The following is a 26,743-nucleotide window of genomic DNA, read 5'->3' on the forward strand; positions in this document are numbered from 1 at the left end:
TGTTTTAGATACTGGATTGAGCATCAGAGGTTGGGGATTTGAGTCCCTGGCTCTGCCTCTAACTCTGTGAGCACTTGGCAAGTGACTTTATCTCTTTGGGTCTTAGTTTCTTCATTTCCAAAATAAGAGTATTATCATATCATCCCTAAGGTCCTTCTTAGCTCTCATCTTTTGCACAACACTATTGAATCTCCATGTTACCCACATTGGGTGCATGAGTATAAGTAAAATCAGCAAAATGCCATCCATAGATATCACTGTTATTGACAATACAAGCGTTAAGAAAATAGAACACAATAGAAAGGATTGAGGGATGATGGAAAGAACAGGGAAGAAGTCTGTTCTTTCAGTCCTGGCTCTACCACTATCTGATCACACTGTGTGATCACCAAAGCCAAAAGTCAATATATCTTTTCAAATACCATATATTCTTTTTTTTTTTTTTTTTTAAACACGATCTCACCTTTTTGTCCAGGCTGGAGTGCGGTGGCATGGTCACAGCTTACTGCAGCCTCAACCTCCTGGGCTCAAGCAATCCTCCCGCCTCAGCCTCCCAAGTAGCTGGGACTACAGGTGTGTGCCACCACGTCTGGCTAATGTTTAAAATTTATTGTAGAGTTGGAGTCTAGCTATGGTGTTCAGACTGGTCTTGAACTCCTGGGTTCAAGCAATCCTATCGCCTTGGCCTCCCAAAGTGTTGGGATACAGTATAAGCCACCGTATACAGCAAAAAACCTACACTTTCATAAATGTTTTAGGATGGTGGCTGTGGTAAGCAGAATAATGGCCCCCAACAATATCTATGTCCTAATCCCCTGAACCTGTGAATATGTTACCTTATGTGGCAAAGATAACTCTACAGATGTGATTAAATTAAGGATTTGAGATAGGGGGAGGATTAGCTGTGTAGGCCTAATGTAAAGACAAGGATCTTTATGAGGAAAGGAAGCAAGAGAGTCAGAGAAGGAGGTGTGATCATGGAAGCAGGGGTCACAGTCAGAGAGAGATTGGAAGATGCTATGACACTGGTATTGAAGACAGAGGAAGGGGACACAAGCCAAAAACTCAGGTAGCCTCTAGAATCTGGAATAGATAAAGAAATTCTAGAGCTTCCAGTAGGAATTACAGCCCTATCCAACTCATAGATTTTAGGACTTTTCACCTCTAGAATTGCAAGATAGTAAAATTGTGTTGTTTTAAACCATTAAGTTTGCAATAAATTGTTACTTAGCAATAACAAAAAACTAATACAGTGGCCAATTGAGGCCTCTATATTTAGTTGGCAGAGGGTTGAACATCAGTGGTTCTCAACCCTGGCTACCATTAGAATGACCTCTGGTGCAAGGGACATGTCTAAGAGCTCTCCACCTGACTTCAATGTACAGCTTGAGTCAAGAATCTAGCTGATAATTGCCAGGGATTTTATTAGGTAAATGTGATTTTTCTAAGTTAGAGAGTTGGGGCTGTTTTTGAGAGAATCTTTTATGTATTTTTTTTCCAATTTAAAAAAAATCACATCTCTACCCCTCTGAAAGACAGAAAAATTTATATGTATATTCTCTATTTGTGAGCTTGGGTTGAAAGAAATATTAATATTATACTGTTTGAATCAGAAGACAAAAATGAGAGAGAAAACTATATGAGCAAAACCAAGGCTGTTCTTCACAGTAAGTAGCTATTTCAGAATACATATGTTCTGCATTTTTAAACAATTGAACAATTTTGTATCTCCCAGACATACTAAAATTTAGAAATATGTAAAGCAACAATACTATAACAAAAATGAGAACTTGAAGTCTATACCCCCCTTTGTGGAAATGGGCTCACCTGGCACATGCTACTATGCGTTTGTAATCAGAGTTGCTGTAGCCTCTGTAGCTGGATGCTGGCACACACAACAAGAAAGCAAACAGAAAAATATAAGAGTAAACTGTTTTCAGTTGCTTTGGAACCTGTCAGAACAGAATCATTAATTAACAAGTCTCTGAACACACTGAACAATGATTTGTGATTTGCAAGTTGATACTTTTGGTGGTTCTAATGGAAATTCATGGTTATTAACAATACCAGGAAGTCTTTGAATAATTAGAACAGCACATTGCTCTCAAATAACTTATAAATTAAGGAAGAAATTATTAAAGATAAATATGTATTGGTAATATGTTTGGGAGATATTGGAGGGAGGAAGAGCAGATGCCTGGATTTGCTGGTAGTTGGGAAGTTTCTTGTAGGAACAAGCTTCTGAGCCACAGATGGAAAATATCAGGGCAGAGGCAGCAGTGTTCATTCTGATCCTGAAGGCAGTGGAGAGAGGAGGAGGACTGGAGTGTGCAAATGGACTTGCTTTTGGATCGGGAAGGGAGAACCAACCAGCGGAGGGATGTGAGGGCCTTGGGTTAAAAAAAAAAAAAAATGGTGGGAGAATACATTTAAAGAAAAAATGATAAGTACAGGAGAGACCAAGTTAAAGATGGAGGCAGAGAAATGTACATTTGCTAGACCCCTTGGAATACAGAAAGGCTAAGGGATGGAAAACTAATAGGGCGATAAGAGATTTCAAGGTCCCAGATTGGAAGGTTAACGCAAAAGTAACAGAAATTCCTAGTTCTGGAATTAGATCTTAATGTGACTTTACAACTAGTTACACTCTTTAAAAGTAACAGTCAGTCAAAACAATTTGTTGATCAATAGGAAATACATTTAGCTTAGTTATTGTTATTGAATATTAGCTTCTATTGTTAAAGAGTCATATCTATTGCAAAAAATGGAAGTAATATTTACTTGGATGTCAACCTGCTAAAGTATTTGATTAAGAAATTTTGCTTTTTGAGTAAGCATATTTTTCCTAATCAGGGAAGCTCTCTATTTATAAACATTCTTTATGTTTAGCCAAAATTACAGCATAAAAGCTGCTATTTTACCTTCAATATCCTGAGTGTCAATTTTCAGCTGAAAGCTGCAAACTTCTTCAGAGGTACTGGTTTTGTGAACTACAGTTGTTACCTACATTGGGGACAAGTAAGCAAAAAGTTTCTATTTAAAGTGGGAAAGTGAAGAAGGTATTATGGCAGCACTGCTGCTGCAAATGGGATGCCTGAAGGATCATTTTCATAATCCAGCACAAATGGTGTACATTAGTGACTCATTTTTGCAGCAGCTGGACTTTAAGCAAACTCCATAATCTAAACCTGAGAGGCCCAAAGTAAGCAAAATATAAATTCTGGCTGGTTAGAATCTTGGTCGAAATTCCATGCAGTCAAATCTGGGCACCTTACTCTACAGGAGAGTTCCCAAGGTTCTTGTTTTTGAACCTTTCCACTTTAATTTTACACACAACACAAGTCTAGGAAGTGTGGGTTTCTTCCAACCACACACTATCATGGCAAACAACAAATGATAGGTGTGTATAAATGGGCAGATGTACTGCCAGAAGTAAATATACTGACAGCAATCAGAAATGAAAGAAAAGTGGACAATCTCTCCTCCCCATATAAACTCACAACAGTCCTTGAAGGAATGAATGTACCAAAGATTAGAGCATGATTAAAATTATCAACAAAATGTTAATTTATGCTCAGAACATGCAATTTAAGCATGCATAAACATACTTAAACAGCCTAGAAAAATTTGCACCTGCCAGCTGGTCGTGGTGGCTCACGCCCATAATCCTAGCACACTGGCAGGTCAAGGCAGAAGGATCACTTAAGGTTGGGAGTTTGAAACCAGTCTAGTCAACATGATGAAACTCTATCTCTACTAAAAATACAAAAATTAGCTGGGCATAGTGGCATGTGTCTGTAATCCCAGCTACTGGGGAGGCAGGAGAATTGCTTGAACCTGGGATGCAGAGGTTGCAGTGAACCAAGATTGTACCACTGTACTCTCTAGCCTGGGCAACAGAGCAATGCTCCGTCTCAAAAAGAAAAAATGAAAAAAAAGTTGCAACTACCAAGTGCCTAAAATGAAAAAACAAGCCTTTATGAATAACAAGTCTCCCAAAATGCTGGATAAATGAGATGGTACAGAAAACACATATATACAATATACACATATATATGTATATATGCATATGCTATATGCATATGTGCTCTCTCAGAGCTCTTCTGAGAGAGTAACTGGATGAGATACTGAAAATCCTATGCCCACAGAAGGTGCTAAACAATGCTGGCGTTTCCCCTTTCCCCATGTAAATAAAATGTCTTGAGATCTCCTGAGTGAACCATATGCATATGCATATATACATATATAATCATAAAATTATATATCTCCATAAATACATATATAATTTCTATAAATATACAGAATGTATACATATAAAGATTAACATTGTTATTTTCAAAAAAATTGTGAGAATAGTTACAAAGATTGCTAGAAGGATTTACATAAGTGAATCTCACTTTAGTCATAGTTACTCAAGCCCAGATTTCTGTGACTTTGTGGCAAAGCCCCTAACTTTTATGTTACCTAGTACAAATAGACACATAACTCATTATTGGCCATCAATTAAATACTTACATGTACTGTAGCCAAGCCACTGCCAAATCCTGTACTGACAACGAGGTCATCATCGAGAAGCACCTGGAAAGATGGATAGAGAAACCATGCTTTCTTTCATCATTTGATAGGGAGGGAGGATAGAGCTATCTATGAAGAGTGGGCTGACACCTACCAGCCTCCTCTCTCAGAGCTCTTCTGAGAGTAACTGGATGAGACTGAAAATCCTATGCCCATAGCAGCGCTAAACAATGCTGGCATTTCCCCTTTCCCTTCTACATGTAAATAAGATGTCTGAGATCTCTGAGTGAGCCAACAAAAGCAACATATCAGAGGTCACTTCTGGTTACACTTTCATTTACATATGGCCATGGCAAACCTGGATCTTCATCTCCTTTTGCCAACTGAATAAATTCCTTTCTGTGCCTAGCTCAGTAATCAGCATCCTGTGTGCCAATGGAGATTGTTTTCATTAGAACCCAGAGCAGGGAACCTCCACATAACTTGAAAATGTGTGCATCTCTGAGCTCCTCCTTTACATCTCTTTTACCCCTTTTCCATGTCTTGATGGTTTATCTTTTCCACTTGTCACCTGCCTTTGTTTGCAGAAACCCCTGGTATCTCACCCCAAACCACTAGCACCCCACTCAAGCCTGCCAAATCCTTACTTGCTGCTGCTCTTTTTCCGACTCTTCTAGGAGGAAAGTGAAGACATGAATGGAGTTAAGTCATTCTCCTCCATGGAAACTCTGTCATCCAAATGCTCCCTAATTTGTGGAGAGTATGGGAGAGATCATTTTGAGCCTGAGGAGTTGGTACTTCCTTTACTTAAAGCCTCCCCTTTCCTTAGCTTAGCATAATAATGCAAGAAGGATTGGGCATAAAGTTTCTCGATCTTTCCTTCAAATTTTAGTAAATACAGGAAAGTAGGAACAAGAAAGAACAACTTTCTTGTTCTCCCTGATAGAATATAGCAATATTTGCTGGAAAATGAGTGTCTTGAGATACTGCATGTGAAAGGCATGCATGACAACTATGTTTGGAAAATGCTGTGCACAGTACCCTGCCTCTGCCCCCTTGTCATACCCAGAGTCACCACACTTAATCACATACATATTACAGAATAGGGAGATTCTAGATTAAAGAACTTGTTTAACTTCATTTAAACTAGAGTTTCTCAACCACCTAACACTCTCTCATGGAACACATTTCAGAAAACGCTGGAGTAAAAAATTTCACACTAGATAATAACAGCCCAGGTTTCACGTGAAAGGAACATCCTGGGCTGAGGTTTAAATTTTGACCTCAAGAAGGTGGAAGGTCAAGAGATCCTCTTTAGAGCTTAGACTCAGAACACGAATCTCTGGTGAATTCTAAATGATCCCAGGGAAAGGAGACACATTCCCAAACTAAGGACCACAAGCACAAATGCCTGCAGAGGCCTGGGCACAAAGCAAGTATGGACATACATGCACATGCATACATCCTATGACTGGTGGGGACTGCAGCAAATTGAAGAAGGCATGCCAATGCCCAGTGCCTTGCTGCCAAATCTTTTGGTTTATAAAGGGAAGTTGGGAATTAGGTTTTTATTTGAAATCTCTGGATTCTTAAATGTTGTCATGTATCTATATCTATGTTTATATCCATATCTTTTTTCTTTTATTAGGGGCCACCAGTTTGCAATTTTTGCATTAAATTTTATTTCTCTGCCAGGTGCAGTGGCTCATGCCTATAATCCTAGCACTTTGGGAGGCTGAGGCAGGGGGATCACCTGAGGTCAGGAGTTTGAGACCAGCCTGGCCAACATGGTGAAGCCCCATCTCTACCAAAAATACAAAAAATTAGCCAGGCGTGGTGCAAGCACCTGTAATCCCAGCCACTCAGGAGGCAGGAGAATTGCTTGAACCCAGGAGGCAGAGGTTGCGGAGAGCCAAGGTTGTGCCATTGCACTCTAGCCTGAGCAACAAGAGCAAAACTCCATCTCAAAAAAAAAATTTCTCATGCTTGTTTACTTTTAACAAACACCAACTTGTGAAGGATGTCAACAGTAACGACTATTTCCAATTACTGTACATTTAAATATACTTAAAAATAATGCAAACACAGTAATTAGAAAAATATGTATTAGCAGCTATATGTGGACAGCTAATATTAATATAGAACCCAGTTTTTCCAACATGTCTTTTTGTGAAATTTTCAGAAGCCATCAAAATTATCACCTTTAAAAATCCAGCAGTAGCAAAGGACATGGGGCAAGGAGCTGGGGACCCTAAAGGCCAATTCCAACCTGGCCACAGTCTGCCTGTATGACCAGGGCCAGAAAGAACTGAGGAAGGAGACCCCCTTCCCTCGGCTTGTGCTTAGGGGAAAAGGAGGAAATGAAAGTTAAAAGCCAGCCAGATAAGGTCAGTGGAGGAACCAGCTCAGCGCAGCTGACCAGGTCTGGAGTTAAAAAATTAAACCCCCTACTCCTGACCACAATCCTATCTATAGGTCACAGGCATGGTATGGAGGAACCTTATCCCGGAAGGCACTGATCTTACTCAGTCACTCAAGACCCCTATCCAGTCACGTCCCCCATGCTTATTAAATCAATCATGACCCTCTCACATGTACATCTGTTAGATCTCTGAGACTGTGAACCTTTAAAACGGCCAGGATATTCTTTGTTGGGGAGCTCGGTTGCTGAGGCATCTATGCGTGACACAGCTCCCGGCTGAATAAAATTACCACTTTCTTTCCTGTCCGATGTTCAAGAGGTTTGTTTGTGGCCACTCCTGCTTCATTTTGGTTCCCTGACTAGGAAGCAAGTTTCGGTTGGTGGACGGCTGGGACAGCCTCCCAAGTGGTTTTGACTTGCCCTGCAGAGCATCCCTGCTGGGGACTCCAGCCCGCTTGGGCAACAAGAGTCCTGAGAGTGCTCCCAGGTAGGCATTGGCTCTGGTGGAAAGCCTTGCCAAAGCAAAGCAGCATAGGCCCTTGCAGCGATCCACCCAGTGGCTGAACACCAAGAAGGAACAGGTGCCTGAAGTGTCCAGACTTCAGAAACACGGTAGGACTTTGTCTTGGGAAACTTTCCCACCCCACTGGGTGGAAGCATGGCCTGATCACCCACAACATGCCAATCTGTTTTGGCACTTTGAGTTTGATTTTTGTTTCTTTATAACTGGTCTCAGTAATCTTGTGTTCTCAGAATTTGGGTGGTGAGCGGTGTGTGTGTGTGTGTGCGCGAGTAGGGAGGGGCCCAACTGGGCTCATTAGCTGCAAAGTGTAGGGGCTGCAGTTCTGTTAGAGTGGGCCGTATGTCCCAAGTGATTTGTGGGGCTGGTTGGGACCAGGGACAATATGCATAAGGCTGAAGGAAGTGCCCTCACAATCTAGGTATTATGGGAGGAGTAACGATCACTCCAATGCCAAGCAGTGTCTGAAACACTCCCATGAGGGGGATGGTCCTACCCGTCCGAAGTGAAAATGAAGAGAGAGAGTGTTGCACCAAAATGGGCGGGAATCTGAGGGTGGAATGCAGAGTCCCAAGTAGTAATATCGGGCAAAGTCAGTGAGAAAACTTTCTACCTTTTGGTAGTGCTGTTCTTAAGAAGATGGGTAAAACACAGAGCAAACCTACTCCATTGGGAACAATGCTAAAAATTTCAAAAAGGGATTTAATGGAGACTACAGTACCACCATGACACCAGTAAGACTTAGAACTTTGTGTGAAGTGGCCTGGCCAGCAATGAAGATGGATTGGCCCTTGGAAGGGAGCCTGGATAAGTCTCTCGTCTCCAAAGTGTGGTGCAAGGCTACAGGCAAGCCAGGACACCCCAACCAATTCCCACAGATAGACTCTTGGTTACAGTTGGTTTTAAACCCCAGACAGTGGTTACAGGGCCAGGCAGCTGCAGTTCTAGTGGCCCAGGGACAGACAGGTAGGGAAAAATCTTGTTCCACCCACCAGAGGACACAGACTCTTAAGGTCTTGGCCAACTTGGCACCAGAAGACTCTTTGCCAGTAGCACCCCTTCCAATGGCACCCCCTCCTTACTTGGAGGAGAAGTCCCCCACTCCAGAACTAGAGGCTTCTGCATCTCCACAAGATTCGAACACTTCTAAACCACCCAGAGTGGAAGGAAAAGGAAGCACGGCTTTAGGAGGCACTCCTCCCATAGCAGCCGGCTTCCCAGAAAAATCACCCCCATTGGCAGCCCAGTTACAACCCAATGTGGGAGTGCAAATGCCTCTAAGAGAACAGTGGTACACTGGGGTAAATGAGGATGGCCACATGGTAGAAAGGCATGCCTTCACATATATACCATTCACTTTGGCCAACCTCATAAACTGGAAAAATAGCAACCCATCTTACACTGACAAGCCACAAGCTTTAACTGACCTGTTTCAGACTGTCATCCAAACTCATAATCCCACTTGAGCTGATTGTCACCAGCTGCTCATGTACCTTTTCAACACTAATGAGAGGCAGAGAGTGCTCTAGGCAGCATCTAAATGGCTGGAAGAGCATGTTTCAGCTGATTACCAGAATCCTCAGGAGTATGTGAGGACTCAGTTGCCAGGAACGGACCCTCAGTGGGACCCAAATACCCCTGAGGGCATACAGAGGCTAACTCAATACAGAGAGGCTTTGCTGGAGGGAGTAAGAAAAGGAGCACAAAGAGCCGAAAACATATACAAAGCATCTCAACTTAAGCAGGGGCAAGATGAAAGTCCAGCACAGTTTTATGAAAGACTGTGTGAGGCCTTCCGCATGTACACTCCCTTTGATCCTGAGGACCCCGGGAATCATCGCATGGTGAACTTAACTTTAGTTAGTCAGAGCGCAGATGATATCAGGAAAAAGTTACAAAAACAGAATGAGTTCACGGCCATGAGCACTGCACAGTTATTGGAAATAGCCCATCAAGTTTTTGTGAATACAGATGCAGTAAGCCACCAAGAGAAGGTGTGACAAAACCGGCAAAATATCAATTTTCTGGCCACAGCTATCAGAGGAACACATTCAAAGGGGCAGGGCAAGGGAGGCCCTGGGAAAAACACCCAGTCAGATTGACCATGTCTACAGCACAACCAGTGTGCCTATTGTGCACATGGGGGGCTCTGATGGGTCCTAGCAGGCATCTGGTTGCCCATCCCCGGGGCTGCATACTTTATATTGGGTGCCATTATACAAACAGCTGAAAATGTAGCCCACTCACTTAATGTTACTTCCTGTTACGCGTGTGGAGGGACGACAATGGGAGACTGGTGGCCATGGGAGGCCCGAGAGTTAGTGCCCTTTGATCCTGTCCCGGACCTAACCTCAGTCCAAAGAATTCAAACCAACAGCTTCTGGGTCTTAAAAGTCTTGATTATTGGACAATATTGCCTAGCAAGAGAGGGGAAAAACTTCACCATCCCGGTAGGGAGGCTTAGTTGCCTGGGACAGCAATTGTATAATGAAACAGCAGATACAGTCAGTTGGTGGAGTTCAAACCACTCAGAAAAGAACCCTCTCCTTAAATTCCCTAAATTGCAGGATGCCTGGAATCATCCTGGGCTTCATTGAGACTGGACAGCCCCAGCTGTGTTGTATTGGATATGCGGGCACAGAGCGTATGTGCAGCTGCCTGAGAGATGGACTGGCAGCTGTGTCATAGGCACTATTAAACCTTCTTTCTTCCTATTGCCCATCAAGACAGGTGAACTGTTAGGCTATCCCGTTTTTACATCTCCCCGGGACCCAAGAAGACTGTCTATAGGAGATTGGAAAGATGATGAATGGCCCCCTGAAAAGATCATACAATATTATGGGCCTACTACATGGACACAGGACAGCTCATGGGGATATCAGACCCCAATTTATATGATCAACTGCATTATCCAGTTACAATCTGCCTTAGAAATAATCAACAATGAAACTGGTAAAGATTTATCTCTTTTGGCCTGGCAAGAAACTCAAATAAGAAATGCTATTTACCAAAATAAATTAGCACTAGACTACTTGCTAGTGGCCGAGGGAGGAGTCTGTGGAAAATTCAATTTAACCAGTTGTTGACTGCATATAGATAATCAAAGCCAGGCAGTTGAAAACATTGTAAGAGATGCGACAAAAGTAGCCTATGTGCCAGTGCAAGTTTGGCATGGGTTTGACCCTGCATCTATGTTTAGGAGATGGTTCCCAGCTTTAGGAGGATTTAAAACCCTCATTATAGGTGTGGTGCTGGTAATAGGTGCATGCTTGTTGCTCCCCTGTTTATTGCCTGTATTCCTCCAAATGATTAGAAGTTTAGTCACTACTATAGTTCACCAAAGGACCTCAGCTCAAGCATATTATATGAATCATTATCAATCGGTATCATTACATGACCAGGATAGTGAGGAAGAGGGTGAGAACCCCAACTAATAAATAAGTGAAGTTCTCAAAGTGGGGAACTGAGGGAGGAGATCCCCTTCCTTTGGCTTGTGCTTAGGGGAAAAGGAGGAAATGAAAGTCAAAAGCCAGCCAGATGAGGTCAGTGGAGGAACCAGCCCAGCACAGCTGACCAGGTCTGGAAGTTAAAAATTAAACCCCCTACTCCTGACCACAATCCTATCTATAGGTCACAGGCATGGTATGGAGGAACCTTATCCTGGAAGGCATTGATCTTACTCAGCTACTCAAGACCCCTATCCAGTCACATCCCCAAGACTTGCCAAATCAATCATGACCCTCTCAATGTGCATCTCTTAGATCTCTTAGATTGTGAGCCTTTAAAAGGGCCAGGATTTTCTTTGTTGGGGAGCTCGGTTGTTGAAGCATCTATGCCTGCCGCAGCTCCCAATAAAATTACCACTTCCTTCCCTGTCTGATGTTTGAGAGGTTTGTTTGCAGCTGCTCCTGCTTCAGAACCACCAGCAGACTCCCAGACATTCCTACCCTCCTACACTCACTGTACTGCTCTGTGTGCTATTATCTATGTCTGGAATGTTCTTCCTTTTTCTTCGCTTGACTAACTTATTCTGATATTTTTCAGATTTATCTGGACACATTTGACAAACTCCTTCCTTCTTTCAGCCAGGATCAGGAGGCCCCCTCTGTGCTTCCACGTACCTATCAAGACTCTTATGTTTCATTATCTGCTTAAATGACAGTCTCCCTGTAATACGCTGATTCGTATTTTATTTTTGAATCCTCAGTGCCCAGTATATAGCAAGCACCCCTGCTTAGGACATAGCAGACACTCAATATATGTTTAAGTAGTGAAGAGATACATTTATAAAATAAGAGTGGAACAGATGATTTCAATGGTCTCAGCCAATAGTAAAATACTACACAATTCTTCATTTACCTCTACTGGCCTCCCAAGGAAATTCTTGTCTGTCATCTTATAATGGTGTAAGCCACCTTTGTGCTTGTAAGTGACATCGATGTCCATATTCAAGTGGAGTTGTTTAACCAGGAGTGAATATTCTGTCAGGCCCTCGATGGCATTGATTGTATCCTGTCAATAATCAGCAAGGCACAAAAATATGTTTATTTATATACTGCCTATTTACAAATGCCCTTTTTATGAGCGGGTAGGGCAGCATTGTCCGGAGTGGAAACTCCAGCTGACTCAGTAAGACTGGTTTAGGGCCCCATTGTGGAGGCAGAAGGAAGGTCTCTCCCTCCTCAACAGACACATTGCTGTTAGCAGGGACAGGAAGGAAATGTGGCCTCATATCTGGGTCTTCTATATAGACTGCAAATGTAACCTCAAGCAAGTCACTGTTTGCAGAATTCCTCTGAGTCTTTGCAGGATTATCTCTTCCTCATTCTTTAGTGTCAGCTTAAGTTATCTCCACAACAAGGCCATAAACTCCCCTCTCGCATTATTCTCTGTTTTAATGTTCCTCTTTTGCCCTTTATAGCATTCATCTCAATTTGTAATACTTTTATTTGTAGTTTATTGCTGACCTCCCCCACTACAATGTAAGATTCATGAGGCAAGTAGGTGATATATTTTTCTTGGTGTCTGACATGGTTTGAATGTGTCTCCCAAAGTTCATATGTTGGCAGCTTGGTCCCCAATGTGGCAGTGTTAGGAGGTGAGGCCTAATGGGAGGTTTTTGGGTCATGAGGGTACCATTTTCATAAATGGATTAATGCTGCTTATTATAGAAGTGGGTTTGTTACAAAAGGATGAGTTTATATCCCACTCATACCAACCCCCTACTCCACCTTCTCTTTGCACTTCTACCATGGAATAATGCAACAAAAATGCCTTCACCAGGTGCAGCCCCCTGATCTTGGACTTCCTAGGACCCAGAACCATGAGCTAATAAAATTTCTGTTCATTATAAAATATCCAATGTGTCATGGACTAAGGCACTGTCCATTGCATTTAGTGGGTACATAAATATTTGTTGAAGGAATAAACTTTATCTTTCTGGACCTCATCTTTCTCATCTATAAAACTGAGAAACATGACAAGATCAGAGATGTTAAACAATGTGGCCACTCCCTCTGCCTGTATCTATGGCAGTGAATGCTTATCAGTAGCGCACTATTTTCTGTTAACCCTGTAGTTGTACCTGAAATGAAACACATTAGATGGTCACTAAATTAATACTGAAGGCCCTCTCTACCACTAAACTTTATATATATAGATACACACACTCCATCATTATCTAAACATCCAGGCAACAGGGAAGATATTAACATTCAAGTTAAACTTTGAATATAAGTATATATTATACAACTACATAATAATTAGTTGTAATACAAAATACATATGCAAATGAGTTTATATTAAATAGCTAGATAGATTAACATAATAATCAGTATTTCTTTCACTTTTTATTTATTTATTTGTGGAGAAGAAGCATCAGTACCTTTGTCTACATGGCAGCCACTATTTATTATATAGGATATGACATACCTGACAATAACCTTATTAGCCTTTTATGGTGATTTAGAATCATGAAGGAAGTACTGGGCTTGAGGTCAGGAGACATGAGTTCTGATTCCAGCTCTGCCATGAATTCCCTGAATGAAACTCCCTGGGCTCATTTCCTCTTTTGTAAAATAAGAGTGTTGATGCAGATAACCTCTAGGGGTCCGTCAATTCTGCACATTATTCATATCTATTGCATGCTCATTTGGTGGCCAAAGGCATGAAGGCCAGAATGAGTGTGGCATGGGAGAAAGTAAAAATGTCTACAGGAAGATGAAACAAGACAAAGAAATGTTACCTGGGTTGAATAAAAGCCGCCTCCATATCTCTGCTCTTCAGATAGCCATTTGATGATTGGGTTAACATAATTTATGTCTTTCAAGTTCAGACAGGTGAGTAAGGCATAGGCAGTTGTTTCTACCATATGTGCCGTACCAGTGTTAGGTACAGAGTTGTCTTCATGTTGAAGTTTGTCTTTCCAAAAACGATAAATGGGTGGATTACCTGAATATCAACAAATCACATTCATTAATATGATTAAAAATGTAAATTTGACATAACAATTCTATCAGGTGTATTATGGTGTTCTAGTTTCTAGAAACTACTTATTTTTTTTGTTAGAAGAACTTCCTGAAGATGACCAATGCATATTAAGATCCCTTAATATGGTTCTACTTGTCTTTATACATTGAGCATCTATAATCTGAAAATGTGAAATCTAAAAGGCCCCCAACATCTAAAAATTTTTGAACTCTGACATGATGCCACAGGTGGGTAATTTCACCCTGACCTCGTGATGGGTCACAGTCACATTGCAGTCAAAACTTTGTTTCATGCACAAAATTATTGAAAATACTGTATAAAATTACTTTCAAACTATGTATAAAGGAAGGTATATATGAAACATGAATGAATTTCATGTTTAGACTTGAGTCCCATCCCCAAGAAATATCATTAGCTATACGTTTATATTCCAAAATCTGAAAAAAAACCTGAAATCTGAAATACTTCTGGTCCCAAGCAGTTCAGACGAGGAACACTCGACCTGTTTTTTTATTTTTGTGTATGTTTTGAGACAGGATCTTGTTGTCACCCAGGCTGGAGTGCAGTAGTGTGACTGTAGCTCACTGCAGCCTCAATCTCTTGGGCTCAAGTGAGCCTCAATCTCTTGGGCTCCACCTCAGCTTCCTGAGTGACTGGAACTATAGGGGTGTGCCACCGTGCCTGGTTATGTTGCCCAGGCTGGTCTCAAACTCCTGGGCTCAAGCAATCCTCCTACCCTGGCCTCCCAAGGTACTGGGATTATAAGCATAAATCACTGCATCCGGCCTCAATCTTTATTTTAAAATCAACACAGTACACATGTACTAGGAAGGGGCGGTTTAGTAGAGTGGAAAGTGCAATTAACTGGGAATTAGTAGACCCAGCTTTTAGTCTTTCTTCTGTTACTAGCTTACCATGTCACTGGGGGCAAATTCCTTTAATTCTGTGTGACTTCGTTTTCTAATAACTATAGTATAGATAATACTTTCTTCCATGTAGTGAAACTCAAATGAAATATGAAATATAAAAGATTTTGTAAACTAGAAAGCACCATGCATATATAAAGGATTTTTGTTATTATTACTACTGACAGTAAAAAATAAACTGGATAACTTTTCCTGATAGGAAAATTTACATCCTGGAAATTATGAGATTACACCTAAAGCCTTAGTTCAGTCTTTTATTATTTTTTTCTAATTTAAAGCACTCAAGACAGTTTCATACATGTAGCACTTTTCATAAATTAGGCTCTAAATTATATTTGTTATTTAAACCTATAAACCCCAAATCCTTTTGGGAATGAACTTAAAAAAAAAAACAGTAATGTATATTTGGAAATCATTTTTGAAAGTTAGTCAAAATTTTGATGTATATATTTATAATTCATAACCACATTATTTGCATGACCTTGAAAAAGACATTGACCCTTCCTCTGAGAGTCTCAGATTTGCCGTATTTTTATTTTCTCTGAGATAGAGTCTTTCCCCAATAGCTCCCCTTCTCACTCTCAAAGCTGAAATTAAAGTTCTAGGGCTCCTTCTGGTTTCCACAGCATGTTGCTGTGGATGAGTCATGGGAACTCCTTGCTCTGGGTGGAAGCACCCTAAACTAGGGTACGTGGCCAGGGGAGTGGAGCACAGGCTGGATTTCAGCCTTGATTCACTTGCTTCCTTAGGTGATTTGTCCACTGCACAACTGTTTACAGAAGCCCTGAAGAGTCTCTCTAATGCCTTAGATGACCTTCCCTTGCTTCTTCACCTTTGCCTTCCCTGACCTCACTTCCTACTCCTCTTCTCACTCATTAGCACTCACACTGGCCTCTGTGGCATTCTTGGAGCACCAGGCATGCCCATGCCTCAGGGCATTTGCACATTCTGTTCTCCACCAGGAACACTATTCTGGATAGCCACAGGACTTGCTTCTTCACCTCCTTTCAGCTCTTGGTGCAAATACCATCCTCTCAGTGAAACTTAAGCCCAGTCAGCTTGTCTAAAATTACAACCCATCCTCTCACCTTATCTTCTTTCCCTGCTTTATTTTTCTTCCTATCAGACATCACTGCCTATTCACAAAGCTTTACTTATTTATCATGTTTGTGTCTCCCCAGTTAGAATATAAGTTTCCTGATGACCTGGATTTTGAGGATCCTGTTTTGTTTATTGCTTTATTCCCAAAGACTAGAATAGTGCCAGATATATAGGAGGTATCCAGAGGATACTCGATGTATATTTATCGAATAAAGGAATAAATAGAGGACAGGCGTGGTGGCTCAGGCCTGTGATCCCAGTACTTTGGAAGGCCAAGGCAGTAGGATTGCTTGACCCCAGGCATTTGAGACCATCCTGGGAAACACAGTGAGACTTGTATGTGCAAAATATAAAAAGAACTGGGTTCAGTGGTGGATACCTATAGTCCCAGCTACTTGGGAGGCTGAGGTGGGAAGATCACTTGAACCAGGAGATGGATGTTGCAGTGAGTCACGATCGTGCCACTGCACTCCAGCCTGGGTGACAGATCGAGGACCTGTCTTAAAAAAAAAAAAAGAATATTTTCTGAATGAATACATGAATAAATGAATGAATAACAGCACACATTACTTTGTATTGTGATGGTTTGCTCCTTGAGGACAGAGATTGCATCTTATTCAAGTTTGCATGCCACCACCCACTTCCCAGATTTAGCAGACTTTATGGCTTAGTGAACGCTCGTTGAATAAATATATGGAACAAGTTATACCTTTAACCAAAGCTTTTCTCTTCAAAGTTGAAACAATTGAACGAAACTGCGGGTGAGTTTTATCTCCCAGGGAAAGAGCATAGGCAGCAATGGCCAATGTAAAGGTGCTCTGGGCTGGCAGTGTATTTTCAAGCAGAAAGGTGTCAGCTTTAATTAGAGCTGTGTTGATTTTCTGGAAACAAGAGCAGAAGATACTTCAGTTTCTATGCCAAGCAACCACCTATCAATTGATATGAACTACCATCAGGTCCAACTGTCCTGGAGTAGGCAAGATGGGGGTTAAAAAGAGGACTGACCTAATGGGAATGGATGGCTTCTCAGTGAAACAAACCCCTCCAAGAGAAGGAGCAGAACATAATCTTGGAAGAGATAATGAAGACCAAATCAGGTTAAGCTTTTTGTCTCTGAATTCTCACCTTCCTTTTAGAGGTTTTGTGCCTTTAGTTTCTGATTATATCATCAGACCTAGCCTCCAGGCAGAAAAGGTACCGAGCACAGACACAACTCTTATCGTTCCCTCTCAGCATAGTTACAACAGGCACACATGTTCAAAAGGAGGTATACTTTTAAAAATTAAAACAATAGAGGCAGAAGGAAAGCCAAGCTGCCAAAGTACTTTTAGATCCTAAGAATGCCAGGGTAAATAGTCCCGATCACTAGTTCCGACACCACCAAAAGGGTTATGTTGGACAAGTGGGCCAGGAGAAAGCCTGCCGCAATGCTGCTAACATCCTGCCTGTCTCCTTCTCTCCCAGCTCCACAGGCATCTCTCACCCATGTGGCCACTAGGTGCCAACTGGTCCTCTAGGCTTCTGGGAACTGGTCATCATTGATTATTTTGTTTTGTTAAGCTTTTGAAACAAACTGAAAACAAATAGTTTTGTTTTGTGATTCCAGTTCTGAAAATCTCCTTGAGATTTTCCATCTCCACCCTGATTTGAAGGACACATCTAATTGACTTCTGATTTGCAGGCAGGAGTATTTAACCTCAGCTCAGGAATCATCTCTTCCCAGACCAGGGTATCACCTCAATTAACCTTGGAAATCTTCTATGTTGATTCAGTTAGGTGGATCATCACTTTTCTCCTGATTTCTAAGCAAGTGAAACAGTACAACCCAAAGAAGCACACTTGCTGTTGTGTATCCCCAGTACTTGCATGATAGAGTGCTTTCACTATAGGATAACAGTAACATATATAAAGCAGGATTTAGGGGAGATAAGAGAGAGAAGCTGGGGGCACTGGATCATTCTCCCATCACAGTCCCAGCTATCAGTTTTAGACCTAGCTCTACAATTTATTAGCCTGTGACATTGTACAATTGAATTCACTTTACTTACAGTCCTCAGCTTTCTCAACTGTCAATGAGTAGGTTGGATTAGGTGGTCTCTAATATCTATTATAGTTCTGAAATATTTCAATTCTGGAGTTTAAGTTATTGTCAAGTAATTGAAAAGAAGGAAAAGAAGCTTTTGAAACTAAAGGTCTTCTGATTGGCGGCCCCTCCAGTATACAGCATAGAAAGATGATAGGTGTTAGAGAAAGAAATCTCTTACTTACCTCCAGGGGGCATATAGCAAAAGCCTTTCTAATTCCAATCACAGTAAAAGCTGTAAGATATAAATTGTTTTCTTGGGCTTCAACAGGCAAGGTACCCTAAAAAGAAGCAATGTTTTAAAAGGAAAGTGAAATGGTGTATTTAAAGTGAAATGACCTGGTTCTACTCTGTGTTTTAAGTCTTATCTCCCATTCTTTCCCTTCATGCACTGCAGGTGAACTGCTTCCCATTTCTCAATAAGCCCTAGGTCTATCTCACTTGAGTGCTTTCACTTGCCCATCTCCCTCCACCCCATTAAATGAGATGTCTAAGATATCATTTCTCTGATCTCTAGTGAACTGTCTGAAGATCGCTTCACTTCAGTATTATGGGAAGGCCTTTGCATTTTTTGCTTTTTCACAAAACAAATTTCTTGCAGAATTACATTTTTTTCTTTCTTCTTCTTCGTCCTCCCATAATCAGATGAGAATAAAACTTAAACTGTAAATAAAACTATTGCTAATTTGTGCATTTGGTTTTCTTACCTGTAATTTTATTGGTTGATACTGTGAGTTTTCCTTGAAAGATCCATTATCTAATTGATGATTCTCAACCAGCCACAATAAAGAATTACAAATTGAATTTCGGTTCTGTTCTACATATTTGTTTACTTGTCCAAGTACTCTTAAAGCAAAAGCTGTTAACCTTTAAGACAAAATCAAATAAATAAACATTTAGAACACTGAATCCATTTTGGCCTTCAATTAGTTTATTCTTCAAAAGAAAATAACATTTTAAAATATACAAGTTCAAAGTAAGTCACCATTTTACAAAGGAAGGGAAGATTTTTGGAATATCTCCAAAACATTCGGTAAACAAATGTGAATAGCACAATTTTCTGTGATTACAACATCGTTAGCTAGCACACAGCTAAAAATTGATTCCTGATGATAAAAACATTACACCATAAAGTTAAAGATAACAGAGGTAAAAATAAATAGTTTTGAGTCAAGGCACTGACCCATGAACATGAGACAGGAAAGTGTAAATCATAAAATTCTAGACTGTAAAATTTGTACACGCCACAGAATCTAAATTCCTATCTGAGGTCCTAAGTCCCCTTTCCCAATGTCCCTGGAGTGTTTATCTCACTTGTCCTTGAGTGCTGCCATTGACACAGAACCTATTACCTCACAGGAAACTTTAATGATCATGATTGCTTAGTCAAAAAGCAATTTCAAGTCTCTACTAATACCCATCGAAGAGTATCAGAGAGGACTGAATGCATTCCCCATAACATCTCTTCACTCTCTCAGTCACCTAGGAGCCTCCACTCCCCAGGTCCTCAGATGTCTGAGACTCAGACCACTTGATTCGCCCTCCCACTTCCCCTCAATTTAAAAATTTGTGTTTCTTTTTCATTTTCATTTTAAAAATGCATTTTAAGCATTTTTAAAGAGGTAAAACCTTCATATGATTCAAAAACCCAAAAGTGAAGCCTGGGAATCATAGTGAGACATTGACTCTACAAAAATGCAAAAAACTAGCCAGGTGTGGTGGCATGCACCTATAGTCCCAGCTGGTTGGGAGGCTGAGGTGGGAGGATTGCTTGAGCCCAGGAGGTAGAGGCTGCAGTAGGCTGAGATTGTGCCACTGCATCCAACCTGGGTGACAGAGTGAGACCCAAGGGACATATAATGAAAAGTCTCTTTCTAACAGTCCCTGTCCCCCTCCACCTTCCAACAGATGACTGTTGTTTCTTATGCATTCTTCCAAATAGTAGATATAAGAATATAGCCTTCCCATCTACTTTTTCATCCCAACACACTAAAATAGTGGGAGAATATTTACATTATCCTGTGCTTGGCCTTTTTTCATTTAGTAACATGCTTTAGAGATCTGCATTAATATATAAAGTTTCCTCATTCTTTTACAAGTGATTTTATACATTATATTACAATATTTTGGTACAAATGCACCAAAGCCATTTAAGCCATTTCCCTTTCTGTAGACATTTAGGTTATTTTCCAATTGCTTTGCTCTAATTGCTTTAATTATTTTTAAATTATTATTACTGTTTTTTGAGACAGAGTCTCCGTTGCCAGGCTGGAGCACAGTGGCGCAATCTCGACTCACTGCAACCTCCGCCTCCCAGGTTCAAGCGATTCTCCTGCTTCAGCATTCTGAGTAGCTGGGACTACAGGCACCCACTACCATACCCAACTAATTTTTGTATTTTTGGTACAGATGGATTTTCACATGTTGGCCAGGATGGTCTTGATCTTTTGACCTTGTGATCTGCCCGCCTTGGCCTCCCAAAGTGCTGGAATTACAGGCGTGAGCCACCGTGTCTGGCCTAAAATTATTTTTTGATATTAATTGGAACTTGCCCCTCCACAACTAGGTGCCTTTTCCTAATTCTTTCTCTAGAAATATCAGAAATTTATCTTCTATTCTGTTGACTGAGCTCCTCTTTTTTTAATCCCCTGCACTGCTCTCAAGGAGGAGAAATATTTCTATTGGTTGCTCAGGTTCAAGGACACACATTTTCAAAGATTGGCCCACATTTTATATTGTGTCTTTCTTGGGATTTTGGCTTTTGGAAGTCTCTCCTCTTTTAGCAGGCTAGAAAGACATGTAAGTACAGTCATATGGCCAGGCCACCCTTCCACTTATCAGATATTTGGCCCATTATGTATCTTTTCTATGCTTTAGTTACATCTTTGGAAAAAGGCAATAGCAATAAATAGAAAAAATGGACTTATCCTTTGGGATCAGTTATAAGGATTATATATATGATTATACTTAAAATAGTTATGGATTACAGTTAAGTATTCAATAGGTATCAGCTTTTACACCTTTTCTTTCTTTTTCTTTTTTTTTTTTAATAGTCTCACTCTGTTGCCCAGGCTGGAGTACAATGGCACGATCACAGCTCACTGCAACTTCTGCCTCCTGGGTTCAAGCAATTCTCCTACCTCAGCCTTCCTAGTAGGTGGGATTACAGGCATGCATCACCACACCCAGCTAATTTTTGTATTTTTAATAGAGATGGTGTTTCACCACATTGGTCAGGCTGTTCTCGAACTCCTGACCTCAGGTGATCCTCCCGCCTCAGCCTCCCAAACTGCTGGGATTACAGGTGTGAGCCACCACACCCGGCTTTTATAAGCTCTTACTCTTATCTCTCCTTCCCCTTGGAACTCTTGGGTGCCTCAGTCCTAGAGTCCTTAATGAGTAGGGGTCCAGACAGTTCTTCCCTAAAGGTGAAGCAAATATATCTTGCTCTAGCTTTTTGCATTCTCCTTTTCCCACTGACTTGTCTCTTGGAGACTGCCCTGAAATTCAAATTTTAAGTGTGACTTGGAGGAAAAAATGAAAAAGTAGGCTATTTGATTTGCTTTTGTTCCCAACCCTAGGCTACCTCTACAAGTTCTTAATATGGTCTAGTTTAGTTCCTCATGTTTTACAATAGGGTCTGGGACTAAAAATTTAAGAGGAGAAAAGAATTTTTTAGTCACCTTGAAGAGAAATCTGGCAAAATCTGATAAAACTGTAAATATGTATACCTTATGTTCCAGCAATTCTATCTTCTGGGATATACCCTAGAGAAACTCTCACACATGTAGACAAAGAGACATATGAAGATGTGCATTATCACATTGTTTGTAATAGCAAAAGTTGGAAATAGCTGCCTGTCAAGATAGGAATGGATAAAGAATATATACTATGTAATATATTTGTAAAATAAAACACTACATGGCAATGAAAAGGAGTGAGCTATATTTACCTATACTGTTAGATCTAAAAAAACTAAGTATTAAAAGAAAAAGGTAAGTTACAGAATGATAGATATGAAAATAGTTATAATCATTTAGAAATACAAAAAGGGACTGTGAAGGCATAACTTCATTTTGGAAGCAAAACAGCCATTCTCTCTTTTACAATGCTTAACTTCCTTAAACAGTGCTTGCTTAAGAATTCCAGGAACTAGCCATGAGATAAAAATCAAGGTTGTGAAATGTCCCCTGGAGAAGAAAAATACCGAGCAGTTAATCTACAAACCTGTTTCAGTCTAGCTGACCACTAGATGGCCCATTAGTAAAGATAATAATCAGAACAAGACATGCTGACCCGTATGTAGCTAACTCCTGCACATAGTTTTCCAAGCCCCTTCCTCTTTAAAATCCCTCTGGCCAGGCTGGGGCATTCAGGATACTTTCGTGAGTCTAGTCTGCCATCACCTTGGGTTGCTGCCTCCTGAATAAACCTGCTTTTCCTCCTACCAAACCTTGTCTCTTAAGTTTGGCATTTGAGCAGTGAGCAGCCAAACTGGAGTTAAGTAACAGCTATGTGATTTCATGTATGTGTATTATATAAAACATTAAAAATGTTTTGGAAAGATGCATAAAATCATGATAGTGAATGCCCATGGGGGTAAGAAACAGAAATAAGATGGAGGCTTGTAGTTAAACAGAAAACTTCAATGTCCATAATGCTCTCTTTAAAAAAAATATATAGACAAACACAAAAAACATTTATAGTCAACAATTTGGGGTTTTGTTAATATGAATGGTATTTGTACTTTTAAAAATCTTTGTATTTCTCAAGAAAATTTGAGGGTATTTAGGTGCTAGACATTCTCTTCTATGTCTATTATTTCTTTCAAGGAACTTATGGAGTTGGGTCTATGTTTCTTGCCCCAAACTGTTGAAAGGCTCTGAGTGTCTACTGAGAGGCTGTTGAACCTTCCTGTGGGGCTTTCTGCTCTCCAAATGGGTTGCAATTTTAGACACAGATCTATTTCCCAGGTCCTGCTGTGGCAGTTTCCAGTCTTCATTGACACTCACTCCCACTCCTGCATCCTCGGTTATCCTCTGGGTGGTGTGCTGCAGGGGTCTACGTGTCCTTTTTTTAATATATAATTTATATATATATATATATATTTATATTTATATTTATTTTTTATAATATATAATTTTAAATATATAATATAGTTTTTATTGTTTTATTAAAGACAGGGTCTCCCTATGTTGTCCAGGCTGGTCTTGAACTCCTGTGTTTGTCAAACCATCCTCCTGCTTCAGCCTCCCAAAGTGCTAGGATTACAGGTGTGAGCCACTGCACCTGGCTCTGTGTATCTTTTAAAGTGCACCACCCACACATGGTCAGACCTATTTCTAAGGTATAATCGATGGAACTTGGTAGCTGATCAGAGATAAAGCCAAAAGGAAAGGAAGGAATCAAAAGCAACTGATGATTCTGACATGATCAATGGGGGACAAAGGGCAAGGTGTTGCTGTGCACTGAGTAAAGAAACAGAGAAATGTATCTGAGAAAGAAAAAAATGAATTTGGTACATATTGTTTGAAGGGCCTTTGTCTCCCAACAACCTAGAAATGTGGATCTAGGACATTTCCTAACTTCTTAGGAAAGAACTTAGGCCTTGAGACATTGATTAGGAGGGCATTGGCCTAGATGTTATGAAAGTCATGGGCAAAAATGAGATTGTACCAGGAGAGTTTACAGAAAATAAGAGAGCCAAAGACAACTTTCTGGGAAATCTCAATAGTTAATGAAAAAAATCTAAAATTAAAGTATTCTAGGTTGTAAACTCCTTAAATATGTTTCATACAGAACCTACAAAGCAGCTGGCACATCGTGTCTATTAAACATTTTGTCATAGCACGATGGTTTTGTTTTTTTGTTTTTTGAGACGGAGTCTCAATCTATCACTAGGCTGGAGTGCAGTGGCTTGGTCTTGGCTCACTGCAACCTCCACCTCCCAGGTTCAAGTGATTCTCCTGCCTCAGCCTCACAAGTAGCTGGGACTACAGGTATGTGCCACCATGCCCAGCTAATTTTTTTTAATTTTTACTAGAACTTGGGTTTCACCATGTTGGCCAGGATGGTCTTGATCTCTTGACCTCATGATCCATCTGCCTTGGCCTCCCAAAGTGCTGAGATTACAGGCATGAGCCACCATGACTGGCAGGTATTTTTTGAAAATAGACTGCCATGTGGGCTCTTAATTAATTCACACTATCTTTCCCTCAAATCATCATAATTTTGGAAGTTATGGTTTATTGAATAAATACTTATAGAGCCTCTACTATGTGTCAGGTACATACCATGCACTAGAGATACTTAGGATGTTCCCACATGGAGCTTACATTTCAGTTGGGGAGATAGACAATAGTGGAATAAGCAAGAATGTTAGTAATTATGCTGAGAAGAAAAATGATACGAGATATTGGAAGGGGAATGAGTTGCAGTTTTAGACATTATGATATAGCAGAGGCCTCCCTAAGGTGACATTTGGTAAAGACCTGAGGGAAGTAAGAGCCAGTCCTGCTGATACCTAAGGAGGAGTGTTCCAGACTGAGAAAACAGTCAGTGCAAAGGCCCTGAGGTGAAAACATGCCTGGTGCATTTGAGGAAGGCCAGTGGGGCTGAACTGAGGGGAAAGAGACAATAGGAAATAAAGTAGGAGACATGAGGTGGAGCCAGATCATACAGAGTTTTGTAAATCACAATAAAAATTTTGTTTTTTACCCTGGGTAAGATGGGAAGCTCCTAAATGGTTTTGAGTGGTATGATCTAACATATGTTTTAACAGGATCACTTCAGTGGCTATGTCGAGTATAGACTGAAGAAGATCCAGGGCTGAACCCAGAAGACTAAGGGAGGCTAGTGCAAGAATCTAGGCAGGAGAGGAAGGTGTCTTGGAACAGGATGGTGTAGTGGAGTTGGTCAGAAGTAGTCAAATTCAGGATATATTTTGAAACCATATCTGCTGGATCGGATGTGAATTATAAGAAAGGAGTGAAGGATGACTAGGCTTTTAGCCTGAGCAATTGGAGGAATGGAGTTTACATTATGGTTATCCTTCTTTAGTTAATTAACCACTATATTAAAATGCAACTCAAAATCTTCTACTTACCAAGTGCTAGCACTTCCACCCTTCCACACGCTGTAAGAATAGTCAGCATTTTTGAAGGACATAATGCTCACCATCCCTAAGAGGAACAAGGAAAAGAACACAGTGCTTCCGTGACCTCCGTTTCTGCTCAAAGAACACTTTATCAGCCCCTGAGAATGGTAAGCTTCCTTTGGTGTTGGGCAGAAAGCATAAGCTCTGTGGCCAGCATTGAACTTCTCAAAGGAAGTATATGAATTGCTTGAATTGGGAATTATCAAGTAGAACATTCTGATCTCATTCCAAGAGGAAGGAAGTGTTCTGTACTTTGGAATACAGGTGCCTTGTCTCTCATCCAGGCATTTTGGTAAGTTAAGTCAAAATGCTACAGAAATAATCTTTATATAGTAGAGTCCATCTCATGACGTTTTTTTGCTAAAATTCTCTTATAAAGTTTTCTATAATTCACAACTTAAATATTAGTGTAATTAAAGTTTAAAATCACCCAATTTTTATGTGAAATTCATTTTTTTTACCTGCTTTTAATTTTTTCTTCAGGTTCTGCTTTTCAGTTAATGAGTTAGGATGAAAAATGTTCCAATGATTCCCTGCTTCCAGATAGTGAAAAACATAGAATACGGGGACAATGCTCATCAGCTCCGCCTCTGCACTCCCTTTGGGGAGGTGGGTTAGGATATTGATGCCTTCCTGGCTTAGAGCTGCAGAAAAGACCTCACCTATGAGCAGTCCTGAAACAGAAAAGATCAAAATAGACACAACCGCTTTTTATTAACTTTAATAGTACATTCCGAAGAGGGAAGAACAACCAACTAGAGATGGTTCTTCCCTTTTTATCTAGGCAGTTGACTTGCTTCTCAGAAATGGGGTGAGTAAAAAAGATCTGGTTAGGAATATGAATTTGAAAGAAACAATAAAAAAGACTTTAAAAATCACTAAAATATGGTGGTAGGCAATGTAATACAGTGGACTGATTGCTGCAAGAGAACGTGGCAAATTAGTTGTCATTCAACCTGATAGCTTTAGACATCATAAACCATATTTACCAATCTTTTCCAGGAAGCAAAGCAGAGAGTCTAAACAGGGAGTGCTGACATGACTCTTTCTATAACGCACTGTGCAACCTTGGACATGTCACTTTCTTTTATATCCAACAACAGGGGTGCACATGATTGAAAAGATCCTTTTCAGTACTAACATTTTGTGATTCTAAAGTTTTATCTGAGATAAAATGTAGTCAGGACATTCTATCATTTGGTAATAAGTTACTGAATCATAAAGCCTGGAGACTAGGGAAAACCTAGTCACTTATGCAAATATCACTTCTGCAAATGTATCTAAGTGGAGGAGAACCCCTACTATGGTTTGAATGTATATGTCCCTTCAAAATTCATACACTCAAGCCTAATCACCAAGGTGACAGTATTAGAAGGTAGAGCTTTTTGAGAGGTGATTAGGTTATGATGGCTCTACCCTCATGAGTGGGAGGAGGTTGTTCACCCCTTTTTGCTCTTTTGCCTTTCCACTTTCTGCCACATGAAGATCTTGGACTTCCCAGTTGCAGAACTGTGAGAAATAAATTTGTATT

General features: G+C 40.5%; 1 protein-coding gene across 1 annotated transcript in view; it reads right to left on the reverse strand.

The window, feature by feature from the left end:
- Window positions 1-26,743, reverse strand: part of C5 (complement C5) — a 102,210-nt gene that overhangs the window by 15,694 nt on the left and 59,773 nt on the right. Inside the window, exons 24-33 of the mRNA XM_017503310.2 lie at window positions 25,674-25,886; window positions 25,162-25,237; window positions 18,764-18,923; window positions 18,242-18,337; window positions 16,683-16,854; window positions 13,702-13,907; window positions 11,817-11,969; window positions 4,516-4,578; window positions 2,922-3,003; window positions 1,828-1,885 (exon numbers count right to left, since the gene is read on the reverse strand). Coding sequence (XP_017358799.1) covers window positions 1,828-1,885; window positions 2,922-3,003; window positions 4,516-4,578; window positions 11,817-11,969; window positions 13,702-13,907; window positions 16,683-16,854; window positions 18,242-18,337; window positions 18,764-18,923; window positions 25,162-25,237; window positions 25,674-25,886 — 1,279 coding nt within the window. The remainder of the gene's footprint in view (window positions 1-1,827; window positions 1,886-2,921; window positions 3,004-4,515; window positions 4,579-11,816; window positions 11,970-13,701; window positions 13,908-16,682; window positions 16,855-18,241; window positions 18,338-18,763; window positions 18,924-25,161; window positions 25,238-25,673; window positions 25,887-26,743) is intronic.

Source organism: Cebus imitator, unplaced genomic scaffold (genome assembly GCF_001604975.1).
Source record: "Cebus imitator isolate Cc_AM_T3 unplaced genomic scaffold, Cebus_imitator-1.0 Scaffold309, whole genome shotgun sequence".
Classification (NCBI taxonomy): Eukaryota; Metazoa; Chordata; class Mammalia; order Primates; family Cebidae; genus Cebus; species Cebus imitator.